The 13913-nt window shown below is 38.7% G+C and overlaps 1 protein-coding gene across 1 annotated transcript in view; it reads left to right on the top strand.

Moving 5' to 3' along the window:
- The window catches only part of STAU2 (staufen double-stranded RNA binding protein 2), a 215306-nt gene that overhangs the window by 110192 nt on the left and 91201 nt on the right, over positions 1-13913 (top strand). The window contains 2 exon segments of the mRNA XM_045581486.1: positions 9481-9501; positions 9504-9596. Coding sequence (XP_045437442.1) covers positions 9481-9501; positions 9504-9596 — 114 coding nt within the window.

Below are 13913 nucleotides of genomic sequence, written 5' to 3'. Positions count from 1 at the left end.
CTCCACATCCTCCCCAGCACTTGTCATTTGTTGATTTGTTGATGGTAGCCATTCTGACAGGTAACTACACTTTTCAATGTTTTAATCAACCTTATTGAGGTATCATTTACATACAATAAAACACACTCATTTTAATTGTACACCTTGATGAGTTTTGAAAAATGTGGACCAACATGTAACTACCACCACAATCAAGATGGGAATATTGCCATTACCGTGACCAATTCCCTGCTCCTCTCAGGAGCCTGTTCCCTCACCTCCCCATGGCTCAGGCAACCAGGATAGCCTCTTGTCACTAAAGATTAGTTTTACCTTTTCAGGAATTTCATAAAAATGGAACCAGGTGGCATGCACAGTTTTGCGTCTGATTTCTTTGACTCAATATGTTTTAAAATTTGTTTATGTTGTATATATCACTAGTTTGTTTCTTTTTATTGCTAAGTACTAGTTAATTACATGGATATATACCACACCGATCAGGTTATCTATTGATGGACATCTGAGTTGTTTTCAGTTTGGGGCTATTATGAATAAAGCTTTTTGTGAATATTCATGTACGAGATTTTGTGCAGACATATTTCTATTTTCTTTTTTTTTTTTTTTTTTTTTTTTTTTTTTAATATATTTTATTGATTTTGTACAGAGAGGAAGGGAGAGAGATAGAGAGTTAGAAACATCGATGAGAGAGAGTCATCGATCAGCTGCCTCTTGCACACCCCCTACTGGGGATATGCCCGCAACCAAGGTACATGCCCTTGACCGGTATCGAACCCGGGACCTTTCAGTCCCCAAGCCGACGCTCTATCCACTGAGCCAAACCGGTTTTTCCATATTTCTAATTCTCTTGGAAAAATACCTTAGAGTGGAATTGCTGGGTCACATGGTAAGTGTATGTAGAAATTTATAAGGAACTCCCAGATTCTTTTTCAATGTGTTGTATCATTACATTCCTGCCAGCAATGAATGAGGGCTGCATACAGTGACCAGTCTTATTTTATGAATGGTACAGTAGTATCTGATTTATATTTTAACTTGTACTTCACTGGTGACCAACAATGTGAGCTGCTTTTTAAAAAATATGTATTTTTGATTTCAGAGAGGAAGAGAAAGGGGGAGAGAGAGAGAGAGAGAGAGAGAGAGAGAGAGAGAGAGAGAGAGAGAGAGAAACAAACATCAGTTATAAGAGTGAATCACTGGTTGGCTGCCTTCTGCATGTCCCCTGTGGGGATTGAGCCCACAACCTGGGCATGTGCCCTTGACCGGAATCGAACTCAGGACCCTTCAGTCCGCAGGCTGAGACTCCATCTGCTGAGCCAAACCAGCTAGGGCAATATGAGCTTCTTTACGTTGTGTTTATTGGCCAAATTATATATCTTTGTGAAATGTCCACATCTTTTGCCCAGTTTTTAATTGGAGCATTTTCTTTTTATGGAGTTATAACAGTTTAAAAAAATCTATTCTGGATATCATTTTTGTGTTACAAATATCTCACTGCCTGTGACTCCCCCCCCCCCATTATTTTAATGGCATCTTTTGAAAAGTTGAAGTTTCATTGTTGATGAAGTTCAATTTTCCATATAGTTTGTGCCTTTTTGATCTTATCTAAGAAATCTTTGACTACAAGGTTGCAAAGATTTTCTCTAACTTTTTTCCTAGACATGTATGGGTTTGCTTTTATGTTTTTGTTTTAATATATGTTTTTATTCCAGAGATGAAGGGGGAGAGAGAAAGAGATGGAGAGAGAGAGAGAGAAAAAAAGAGAGAGATAGAAAGAAAGAGAGAGAGAAACATCAATATCAATGATGAGAGAGAATCATTGATCAGCTTCTTCCTGCATGCCCCCTTCTGGGGACTGAGCCCACAACCTAGGCATATGCCCTTGACCAAAATCGAACCTGGTACCCTTCAGTCCGCATCCAAACCATCTAGGGCAGGAGTCTGTTTCTATTGATTGCTTTATGTGTGAATGTGGATCACCCTTTCCTTTTTTTTCTTTTTTGCATATCTGTAACTTTTGTTTGAAAAATGGACATTGTGGATAATATGTTCAAGCAACTCTTATAATTTTTCCTTTTGCAGATGGTTGTTGTTGTTTTTGTCCAGCACTCAGTTAAGCAGTCTGGACTGAAGTGTAAGCTTTGCCTCTCCCGCAGCGACCTTCCTCAGCTGATACCCCACGTAGTTCTCTCGGCGTCCCGCTGTGGCCTTTTCTCTTGCAGTGCCTCTCCTGTGCCTTCATAATTATTTGGGCTGAGTTCATCCTCATATTTTGGAGCCCATCCTCTTTGCATTTCTTAGCTTTCAGCATTTCTGCCCTCCCCTTACTTTTTCAGCTTATCAACCAGCCCATGTCTATGGATACTTCAGTCCAGTGAAGCATTTAGCTTTCCAGTACTCAAGCTGTATATACTTTACAGACCATGCTATCTTTAAAAAATATATATTTTATTGATTTTTTTTTTTTTTTTTTTTTTTTTTTTTTTTTTACAGAGAGGAAGGGAGAGGGATAGAGAGCTAGAAACATCAATGAGAGAGAAACATCGACCAGCTACCTCCTGCACACACCCCACCGGGGATGTGCCCACAGCCAATGTACATGCCCTTGACCGGAATCGAACCTGAGACCCTTCAGTCCGCAGGCCGATGCTCTGTCCACTGAACCAAACCGGTTTCGGCAGACCGCACTATGTTTTATTAAAAACATAGCAGTGGTGATGGAAGGAGACTTGACTTGAACACACACTATATAATATACAGGTGATGTTTTGTAACATTCAACATCTGAAACCTATATGATTTTATTAACCTATAGGTCACCCCAGTAAATTCAATAAGAAAGGAAGAGAACAACCACCAACCTCAAACTTTCAGATCTTAATGGATTTCTTACTTCTCTCTGCCCACTTTTATGTCCGGCCCTCTGTGATCTTTCCTGGACATGCAGAGTCTGTGATCAGGTGGGGATTTGGGTGCGGTGTATATGCAGATGGAGAGTTGTACCACTTGGCAGCCACCTTACTTCTGGGATTTGTTCCCTCAATGCCAGCTTGCCTGCCACCCTTAAGAGCTTTCCCCTGCCACCTCCTGCTGGAAAGACTGCAGTTTTCCACCGATAGAACTATAGAAAGCGAGAATACCCTCAAGCAAAAAAAAAAAAAGGGCAAACAGTCACAATTTTTATTCCTTCTAGTTTTGGTCCTTTGAGGTTAAGGGAAAACTGTGCCCTGGTGTCTGCCTGCTCTTGATCACATTCCAGTGCCTTCAGGTATTTTTCTTTCATTTTGTCTACATTTTATATTGTTATCTGCAAGAGTCTTTATCCAATGAATGTATTGCCTGATTGGAATTTTACCACTTGTGATTGAATGCCACTGAATTGACCAATGCACTTATTCATTCATTACTGGCAATCGTGACATCTGTCACAAAAAGTAATTCGAAGTATTGGAAAAGCCATAAGGACCCTAGTGTTTGGATGTAAGGCCCACTGTAACCCTAGGATTATCTTATCCTGAGATCCTTAACTTAATCCCATCTGCAAAGACTATTTCCAAAAAAAAAAATCACATTCAAAGCTGCTGGGTTAGGACCTGGACTTTTTTTTTTTTTTTTTGTGCCAATACTGAACTCACTGTATATTTTGGAATTTCTTAAATTGGTATATTTATTGCTTTCATCAAATTTGGGGGATTTTTGGCCATAGTTCTTCCAAATATATTTTTGCACACTTTTCTATCTCCTCTCTTTTTGGGCCTTCATTTACATGCGTTTTTAATTATTGTCCCACAGATTCCTGAGGCTTTATCTATTTTTAAATAAAAAATTTTTCCCTGAACCTCAGATTATACTATTTCTATTGACCTGTAAGTTCCCTCTTTCCTGTATCTCCTTTATTCAGTGATTTTTTTTTTTCTCTTGGATATTTTCTTTTCTTCTTCTTTTTTTTTTAAATAAGTTTTTATTGTTCATATTATTACAAATGTTCCTTTTTTCCCCCCCACCATTGCTCTCCTCCACCAGGTTCCCACCCCGCCCTCTGCCCTTTCCCCACTCCCCATTGTCCTCATCCATAGGTGCACAGTTTATGTTCAGTCTCTTCCCACGCCCCCCTCTCCCCTTTTCCCCAAGAATCGTCAGTTCACTCCCCTTCCATACCTCTGATTCTATTATATTCAACAGTTAATATTGTTCATCAGATTTTTTTTTTTAATTTCCTTGGTTTTTAGATTCACTTGTTGATAGTTACGTATTTGTTGTTCATAATTTTTATCTTTGTTTACTTTCTCTTCTGAAAGAACCCCCTTCAGCAATTCATATAATTCTGGTTTGGTGTTGATGAACTCCTTTAGCTTTTTTTTATTAGTGAAGCTCTTTATCTGACCTTCGATTCTGAGTGATAGCTTTGCTGGATAGATTATCTTTGGCTGTAGGTTCTTACTATTCATCACCTTGAATATTTCTTGCCATTGCCTTCTGGCCTGCATGGTTTCTGTTGAGAAGTCAGCTGACAATCGTATAGGTGCTCCTTTATAGGTAACTACCTTCTTTGCTCTTGCTGCTTTTAATATTCTCTCTTTGTCTTTTGCTCTTGGAATTTTAATTATGATGTTTCTTGATGTGGTCCTCTTTGGATTCCTTTTGTTTGGAGTTCTGTGTGCTTCCTGAACTTGTAAGTCTAATTCTTTCACCAGGTGGGGGAAGTTTTCTGTCACTATTTCTTTCAATATGTTTTCGATATCTTGCTCTCTCTCATCTTCTGGGACCCACATAATTCTGATGTTGGTTCGCTTGAAGTTGTCCCAGAGGTTTCTTACATTATCTTCAATTTTCTGGATTCTCTTGCCTTCTAACTTCTGTGGAGGAGTGTCTTCTGGCTCTTTATGTTCCAAATCTTTGACTTGATTCTTGCGATCTTCCCTTCTGTTTTTAGGACTCTGTAAAATATTTTTTATTTCAGACAATGTATTCTTTATTTCTTGTTGATCCCTTATCATTTCTTGATGACTCCTTATTAATTCTAGTTGATCTCTTTTCATATCCTCATAGGTCTTATCCATCTTTTCTAGGAAATTCTTGAAAAACCTTATAAGCGTAGATTTGAACTCTATATCCAGACGCTTTTTGTCCTCCGTTTCTTTCGTTTGTGATCTATTTTGTTGTCGTCTCTTGGATATTTTCATTTTCATAATTTCATATGGTTCTTCTTTAAAAATTCTGTTTCTCTGGTGAGTTCATTCATTCCTTATATACATATTTTCCTGTATAACCTTGTACGTAAGTATAATAAGTGCTTTTCTGCTTATTTCAGCATTGGATGTGGCCTCTATAGATTGCCTTTTCACTTGAGAATGAGTCACTTTTTCCTGGTTATTTTAGGTCAAGTCATTTTGGATTGCATTCTGACTATTATGAATGATACATTATAGGGACTGGATTCTGTTTCATTTCTCTGCATAGTTTTGAATTTTGTTTTTAGAGGCAGTTAACCTGTCTGGATTCAAATTCCAAACTTTTAATCTCATCTTGAACTTTCCTTTCTCTTGGCTTCTGGAATAGTAGTCACTCCTGGTTGTGCATATATTTCTCTGTCAAATGCTGCAAAGAACTTGGCGTTGAGGTGGTTACTGCTTCCTGTTTAGAGTAGTTTCAGTGGAAACAGTGTGTAATGATAGGGGAGAAAGTTGAGGGTGGAGATAGTAATACTTTCCTAGATTAAAAATAGAAATAGCTGTGCCCAGCCGGCGTGGCTCAGTGGTTGAGTTTTGCCTATGAACCAGGTCACAGGTTTGATTCCCGGTCAGAGCACATGCCCAGATACTGGGCTCGGTTCCCAGTGTGGGGCCTGCAGGAGGCAGCTGACCAATGATTCTTTCTCATCATTGATGTTTTTCTCCATCTCTCTTCCTCTCTAAAATCAATAAAAAAATATTTTAAACAAATAGAAATTGCTGAAAATCTGAAAGGTGGTGTTACTACCTCATTGGATCTGCAGTTTAAGCAGTGACTTTTGTAAATTAAGTAACATTTATTGATGTTATTTAGTCCCAATTGCATAGACCTATATTGTTATTTTTCTCTCTCAAAAACTCTATCTTATAGAGGAATCTTTAACTCCTCTTTTTCATAATTGTTTGGATATTGTGATTTTCAGGTTTTTATGCTAGGAAATTGTTTTCCTGCATCCTCTTTCCTTCCTATATCAGAGGTAGGAAGTACTCACATTGTCCAGTAACTTTATTTTTCTAATTAAGAGAAAATTTAGCCTCCACTGATTCTCTTCTTTTGTTTTTGAAAGATTCTTTTAGTATAAAATTCTAATGTGCATAGGAAAACTTAAATTTATCTGTTATTTATTCTAATAGGCTCTCAGCTTCTTTCAAGTCTCATTTATTCTGAAGCACTTAAGAAAGTGCTTACAAATCACCTTTAAAATGTGTGTTTTTTTTTACACTTAGAGAAAAGGAGAAAAAATAGTATAGACTTTACAGTTAACAATTATATAAGTATAGTATAATTGTCAGTACCAGGACATTAATGATGATACAATAATTAATCTTATACAGATCTTATTCAGATTTTTCCAGTTTTTTCTACCAATGTTCTTTTTCAGGTCTCAAACCCAGTCTAGGATCCCACATTGCATTTATTATTTATTATTTTTTAATTATTTTTTAATTTTTATTGATTTTGTACAGAGAGGAAGGGAGAGAGATAGAGAGTTAGAAACATTGATAAGAGAGAAACATCAACCAGCTGCCTCCTGCACACCCCCCACCAGGGATGTGCCTGCAACCAATATATTATACATGCCCTTGACCAGAATCAAACCCGGGACCTTTTAGTCCGCAGACCGACGCTCTACCACTGAGCCAAACCGGTTTTGGCCCACATTGCATTTAATTGCCATGTCGCTTAAGATCAAGTAGCAGCTCTTTAGCCTTTTATGATCTTGACATTTTTGCATAATATTGAATACTTATTTTGTAGAATGTTAATAATTTGTTTGTTTTTCCTGATATTTTCTCATTATTTGATTGAGGTGCATTTTTGATAGGAATATCACAGAAGCGATGTGCCCTTCTCAATGACCTATACACCACTCTGTATAATTATCTTGAATATTTCCTCTCCATATGTTTAGAACCATATTAGACAGAGTTATATTTTTGCTTCTGATGCCAAACATAACTTAGAGAATTTTAGAAGAGAATGAAACTCTGTTGTATTTACCAACATTTTTACTCCTTTCTGTGTTTTTTTCCTTCCTGGTGGAGTTCTACGAGTCCTGCTTTTATCATTTTCTTTGTTACTTTAGTCATTCTTTTAAGGTAGGTATGCCGGCAATGTATTCTCAGTTTATATTCATTTGGGAATGTTTGGGTTTTTCTTCAGTGCTTAAGGATATTTTTACTGGATATAAAATTCTGGGTTTACTGTTTTGTTTTTGAAAACTGAAAAGCTAAGAACAAAATTTAGGTTTTTTTGCTGTGTACATACTCATCACTTAGTGTAAGAATGTATTATCTCCTTTAACAATATTTGCCACACTTAAGTTGTTGCAATTGTTAGACAGTTTTTGTCTGTAGACTTGTATTAGAAATAATTCTGTGCATTACTGATAGATTTTTGTACACCAAACATAGGCATGTAATTTTCAAAGTTTATCCCACGTGGAGAATTCTAAAAGAAAGAGGAAGTAATTACAAGTCTGTATAATGCGATTTCATTCATTTACTTACCCTTCTTGAGGCATTAGTGTGACAAGCATATTGCATGCAGAGTGGAACAGATTACTCATATAGCTAGAACACTGGTACATGACTGAGCATGTTAAATATATGTTTACATTTTAGTTATAAAGGAGTTGATTTTAGTTATGAAAAGGATTGAGAAAAAAGCTTTAGGACAGGTCAGTGACAGATATTATCCTAATATAATATTATTCTTAATGATGCATCTTGGCCGACATACAAGCATTTTCACTATCAATTTGGATATTTCGGGAAGTGTCATGTCTTTCACATGGACTTCCAATTGATATCAAAGGTGATTAGATTATATTTTTAAAAGTATGTTTTATAACAACATTATATGTGACAAGAACATTTTAACTGGATCCTAAATGGCTGTGAACCATAGTGATTACCTTGTTAGCATATTGGCTTTTGCTTAAACCCACTATGTGGGAAGTTTCAGTTCCCCCATCATATTTAGCTGATGCATAGTAAATAATACTTCCACAGTCATGAATTCATATATACTGAGCGACCTTTTAATTTGCTCAGGAGGTATAACACCTTGAATTAGAACTGCGGTCAAATCTTTTCCCCCAAGTTAACTAGGAAAAATATGTTTATAATAAAATCTTTAAAGTGCTTTGGAGACAAGGTTTTATTTATTGACTTGCTTTGAACTCGAGGGAGTTTCTTACCTTCAGAGAAACTGACGGGCAATCTTAACAATCCTATTTGTTTAAAAAAGTGAAATTATTCAACCATTAGGCTAGGATTCATATTGTCATTTTCAGTTAGATCTATATTAAACATAACAAAAATATTTGTGTACCATAATCTGTAATGAAGATATATGGGTATTATACAGCAAGTAGAATTAAACCTCAGATAGGGAACTAGTATGTGTTTTAATTTTCTGCCTCACAAATTCAAGATTTTCATCTAGATTTTTACCCTAAATCTACACAAATTTAACAAATTGAGCATGTTGTAACTAATGAAATCATTTTTTCCTATGGTGTAGTTAGTAATTTATCACAAAAGCAAGGCTATTTTTACTTTATTAGCTTCGAGTGAAAATAAAATACTGCTTGAAAGAACTCTTGTGACCGTAGATAGGTGGGACAAGAGTGGGCATTTTCCCAGTGGGGAGATGGACTCACAATTCCCCTACCGCCCTCACCCCCGTCCCCTACCTCTGATAGGGAGTGTCTTCTGACATGTGCTTTTAATAATGCTTGGCTGTACTTCACTAACAGAAAAATAATATTATGGTAACTTTATTTTGGTCTGCACATTACAAATCTCCTTAGTTTAATTCACTTTGACTGCAATGTCAACATTTCAAGCGGAACATGATGTAGTAATATATACATTTAACAGTGCTTTTAGAGGGACTATCATATATAAGTAGAGGAATGTCACTACCAATTAGGTGGCAGTCACACACACCTGTAGAGTCAAAGATGAGAGAAAAGTCAGGTTGACAGAGTCCCGTTAGCATCAAACAAACTTTGACTTATGTGTATCCTTGGTTCCTAAACTCTTAAAAGTTGGAAAATATACTAAAGCAGCATTAATAGCCCTCTCCTAGATGCTGGAAGGTCCCGATAAAGTTTTAAATGTTTGAAGTGTGTGCTGCATCACTTACTTGAATTTTCCTTGAAGTCTGGACCCTCTGAAAAGGCCTGTTGCCCTGGCTGCCTCTCGCCGCGGAGCTCAGCAGACTGTGTGCGTTCTGTTATAGGTGCACTACTGTGATAGACATATAGTGGCAGAGAGTGTGTGGCCTGCCTGACCTTAGCCCCCGCGCGGATGGCTTTCCATGCTGGTGGAAGCTCCGTTGAAGCCAGCCATGACCCGGTATCCTATGCCACTGACATTGCGCTGTGCGCTGGCCCAGCAAAGAAGTGAGACCCTCGGAACGGAAGCTACGTGGACACGCACAGCTTTGCTTTCCCTAAGACAGGGGTGGGCAAAAGTAGACTTACAGTTGTGATACAAATAAAGACAGTCAAGCCTCAGTTCTCAGATGTCTTCCATCTCAAACAGTTCAGTTCTCCACCTAGTTGTCCATGGGGAAAATGTCTCCGTTGTCGAACCAAACTTCAGTTTTCCAATCTGAGAACCCTTTCATGCTGATACCTCAGCATTAAGAATGAATGAATGAATGAATGAATGAATAAATAAATAAATAAATAAATAGATAAATAATTGTGTAGGTAAAATTAAAAAAAAAGTCTCTCAGGCAACAAACAATGGAAAGAATGATTTTGCTGCTGGTGAAATCCACAATTAGCACAATTTTAACACAAAAAAACCCATCAAGAGTGCTAATGTTGCTAAGGATGTGAAAGAGATGATCACAGGCAATTTGAAGAGGTAGAAAAACTGTGGTTGAATTGGATAAACGAAGAGCAGCTGGTGACAGCATTTCAGAGGCAGTGATAGGTGACAAAGCCAAGATGCTGCATGCTACCTCCAAAAAGACCCCTCTTGAAGGAGAGCTGAAAGTGATTCCTTTTTGGCTAGAGGGGCGGGGGGGGGGGGGCGGTTCTGATCTATTTAAGAAGAGAAGTGTTTGTTTACAGATTAAACAGCACATGAGACATGTGCTGTATATAAACAAGAAAGGGTAAAGCAGGGAATCCTTTATGGGTCTGCATCGGATTAATCCAATTTGCATTGTTTCTAGTAGGAAAAATGATTTTGTTTTTGGACAAATCTCTTCTTGAACAGCCTTCCAGAGCAAACTGAGATGGAGAACTGAGGATCCACAGTAATGCCATAATTAATAAATAATAATATAAGAATAAACTCCGTGATTCCCGTACTTACAACTATAAACTTACTTTTGCCCCACTCCATGCATTATCCACTGGCATTATTTCCTAGACTTTAGAAAAATCAAAATTTTTTATATTGGGAAACTGATATCTTAGGAGATTTTAATTATTTTAGACATCTAGTTTGCAGTTAAATTATTATTAATTTAAATAATAGAGTCCTCTTACAAGGAAGAAATAATAGAAGTTGTTTTTAGTCATTATATAGGGGAAAGTGTCAGCAAAACAGTGTCAATAACACTGGGCTTTCACTATAATGTGCTCAGTTCTGTTGAGGAGAGTTAGTATTCTACAATAGAATACATAGGATAAGCATGTGAACTTTCAGAACTATCAAACTATTCCCATCATTTGGATAAATGAAGTTATTTAATTATTAAAATGAAGTTTCAGTGTTGTTTTTAACGTCTTGCTTGTGAAATAAGGCTAAAAATCTGGAAAGTATATTATTTTTTTAATAAACAAATTCCTTTGTTTAGATAACAGCTTGAATACATATTTTCAATTAATCATCAGATTAGACTAAACCAATGATCTAGGTCATACCGTTTCTCTTTTGGAGTCTAAATAAATAGGTACACAGTTTGTAGTATGACTCAACAGCTGTGCTTTCTAAATTAACCATTCACATACAGAATAACTGTAACCCACTGTCATATTAATTTCTCAGTAAATTTCCTTTTATCTGCTTAGTGCCCTTGCACGGAGCAAATAACAGAGCGTGAAGTGTTATCTTCTCAAACACACGATTAATTGTCCAACTCAAACCAGACCTGGGAAAATGTTCTTAAGGGCACAGCTCTCCAGTTCATGATGTCCCTGATAGTGTGGGTTTCCAATCATCACTTACTGATTGGTGGCGAGGAATTGCAGTGTTTAGGAAAGCGCAACCCGTTGGTCAGAAAATGAGTTTGGGGAACTAAACGTGGCATAAGACGTTCCCTGGGTGGGTTCTGTCATCCCTTGGGGACTTGTTTCTGGACTGTTCACTGGGGAAGTTGGGCTAAATGACTTCCAGGATCACTGCAGTGCGGCTCAGGGGTTTGCACAGACTGTGCCCCAGCTGCAGAGGGAGTGCAGCAGGCATCTGAGGAACTCGGCCCCACCTGGCGGGTAGGAAGTGTTATGTTTCCCTGTGTTAAACTGTGACTTAGCTTTAGCGAGGTGCCAAGGATACATGGTAAGAGTATTAGACATGTTCCTTCTTTCATGGAGTTATAGACTAACAACTTGACCCTTTGAATATTTGCCAAGAAGCTATCTCTATCTGTCTCTATATGTCTGTCTCTCTTGTCTGTGTCTGTCTCTATGTCTGTGTGTGTCTCTATCTCTGATTCTGTCATCTCTCTCTCTCCCTTCACCTCCACCTCAATTATCTCTGTCTCATTCATGGCAGAAACAAATGGCCTGAGCAGCATGCAAAGGCCTCTCTTTAGCCTGAGCAAAGAAATGCAAGAGTGCCTTAGAAAGCCACACACCTGAGAAGAGCAGCCTTGTTCACAGAGGTAGCATGTTGCTTGTAGAACACGCTACCCCTGAACTGGGAAAGGAGCCTGGGATCAAACCTAGAATTGCCCTGAACTACACGTGGGGCTTTGTTTTTTTTTCACAGGAATTTGACTTCTTCATAAACTTGGCTGCCTCAGTCTTGTGCTAAAGTCACTCAAAGTCCAGGGCTACTTTATATATTCAAAAAAAGGGGCCTTGTCCTCAAGGCCATTTAATGCGATTCAACAGAAAATTGTTGTAGGCTAGACTGATCTAGTCTACTACACAACTCTACATAGTAATCTTATACTACATCTAGCTGGACTGTCCATTGTAATCAACGGTAAGTAAACAAATACATTTTATATGCCTTAAAGATGACAGATTTGCATGAAATTTTAAGATCAAAGAAGACTTTCAGGAAATGTGTTGATAGTGGTCCAATGGATGGATGGATGGATAGATGGATGGATGGATGGATGGAGCTTTGACAGGAATGATCATTTGCCGTATCAAATATTCTATTTGGGTGGTCTCAGGGTGCAAAGAGCAGTAATGGCGTGGTTGGTACTATCCCTGTACTTGGACAGGTGGGTTCCCTGAGGAAAGCAGGCATGAAGTAAACCTGCACGCCATACCCTCTGGCTTCTCCGACGTGTGTTGCCACTACATTGCTTTCCTCGTACTGAGCGTCTAAGCAAAATGTACTCCTTCACCCTCCCGAGAGCATCAGCCCAGCCTCCTAAGGTGGGAAAGAGGAACCATTAAGTGCGTTTTCACCTGTTAATGGGAAACATTTGGAAGCAAGAAAAGTCACCATCATTTAAAAATGTTTTCTGTTCTTAACTTACTTGAGCCAGAGCAGTTGAGCAAATGGAATATGTATTCTGAGAAAAAGTCTGTGTAACATTTAGAGCTTCTTAGGAGACACGGGCTGTTCTTGTCCATGTAGAAAATGAAGGTGAGACATGGAAGAGCTCTGTAGCCCTGAACCTTTACAACTTGCCTTATTTTTAAAAATTTAACCCTGGGATGTGGAGACTGAAAGTATTCAGTGTCTTCACTCACCGTATTACATAAAGGAGTCACAGGTCAGGGATTGCTAAGTGAACTTTCTCTATCAAAGGCCAATCAGATATGCAGAATGGTCAGCGGCAAGATGCCATATCACCTGTATGGGATGCTGTCCAAATGTATGAAACCCTTCATTCTCCTTCTCCTACCCCTCGCCCTGTCCTTCCTCCTTCCAACTCCCCCGTCTTTTCCTTCCATCCATCCTGGTAAATGCCACCACCACCTCCCGTGTTTCTACAGCCCAAATCGTGGAGCATTCTGGCCTCCGCTCTCCTCTTCGTGTGCTCTATCCAGTCCCGCATCTCGTCCTCTCAAGGACATCTCTGATCTGACCCCTCTGGGCCCCTCCACTGTTTGCTGTTCTGTTTTTGACCCTGACTACAGCAATCGTCTCTGAACGGCTTCCTTTTTCCTCCTTTCGCTCCACAGTGGTCCATCTTCCACACAGTAGTAGCCAGATTATTTTGAAGTGAATCAGATCACATTGCTCAGCTGCTCTCCACCTTCCAGTGGCTTTCTATCCCCCGTATCAATCCAAGTTTGCTGTTGTGGCGGACAAGGCCCTGTGTGACCTGGCCCTGCCACCTCTCCGGGTTCAGTTCCTTTTCACTCACTGGGTCCCAGCCTCACTGGCCTCATTGCCGGTGACTGCGTGGCAGATGAAAGGAACCAGACGCTCAGGCAAAGGCTCCGCCCTGGAGATTTGGTTTGTGTGGCGCTCTGGAAAAGCTAAAATATAGGGATGGAAAACAGATCAGTGGTGGCCAGGGGC

Source organism: Pipistrellus kuhlii, unplaced genomic scaffold (assembly GCF_014108245.1).
Source record: "Pipistrellus kuhlii isolate mPipKuh1 unplaced genomic scaffold, mPipKuh1.p scaffold_m20_p_14, whole genome shotgun sequence".
NCBI classification, from domain to species: Eukaryota; Metazoa; Chordata; class Mammalia; order Chiroptera; family Vespertilionidae; genus Pipistrellus; species Pipistrellus kuhlii.
The sequence above is the reverse complement of the archived record's forward strand: the minus strand, read 5'-3'. Positions and strand labels throughout refer to the sequence as shown.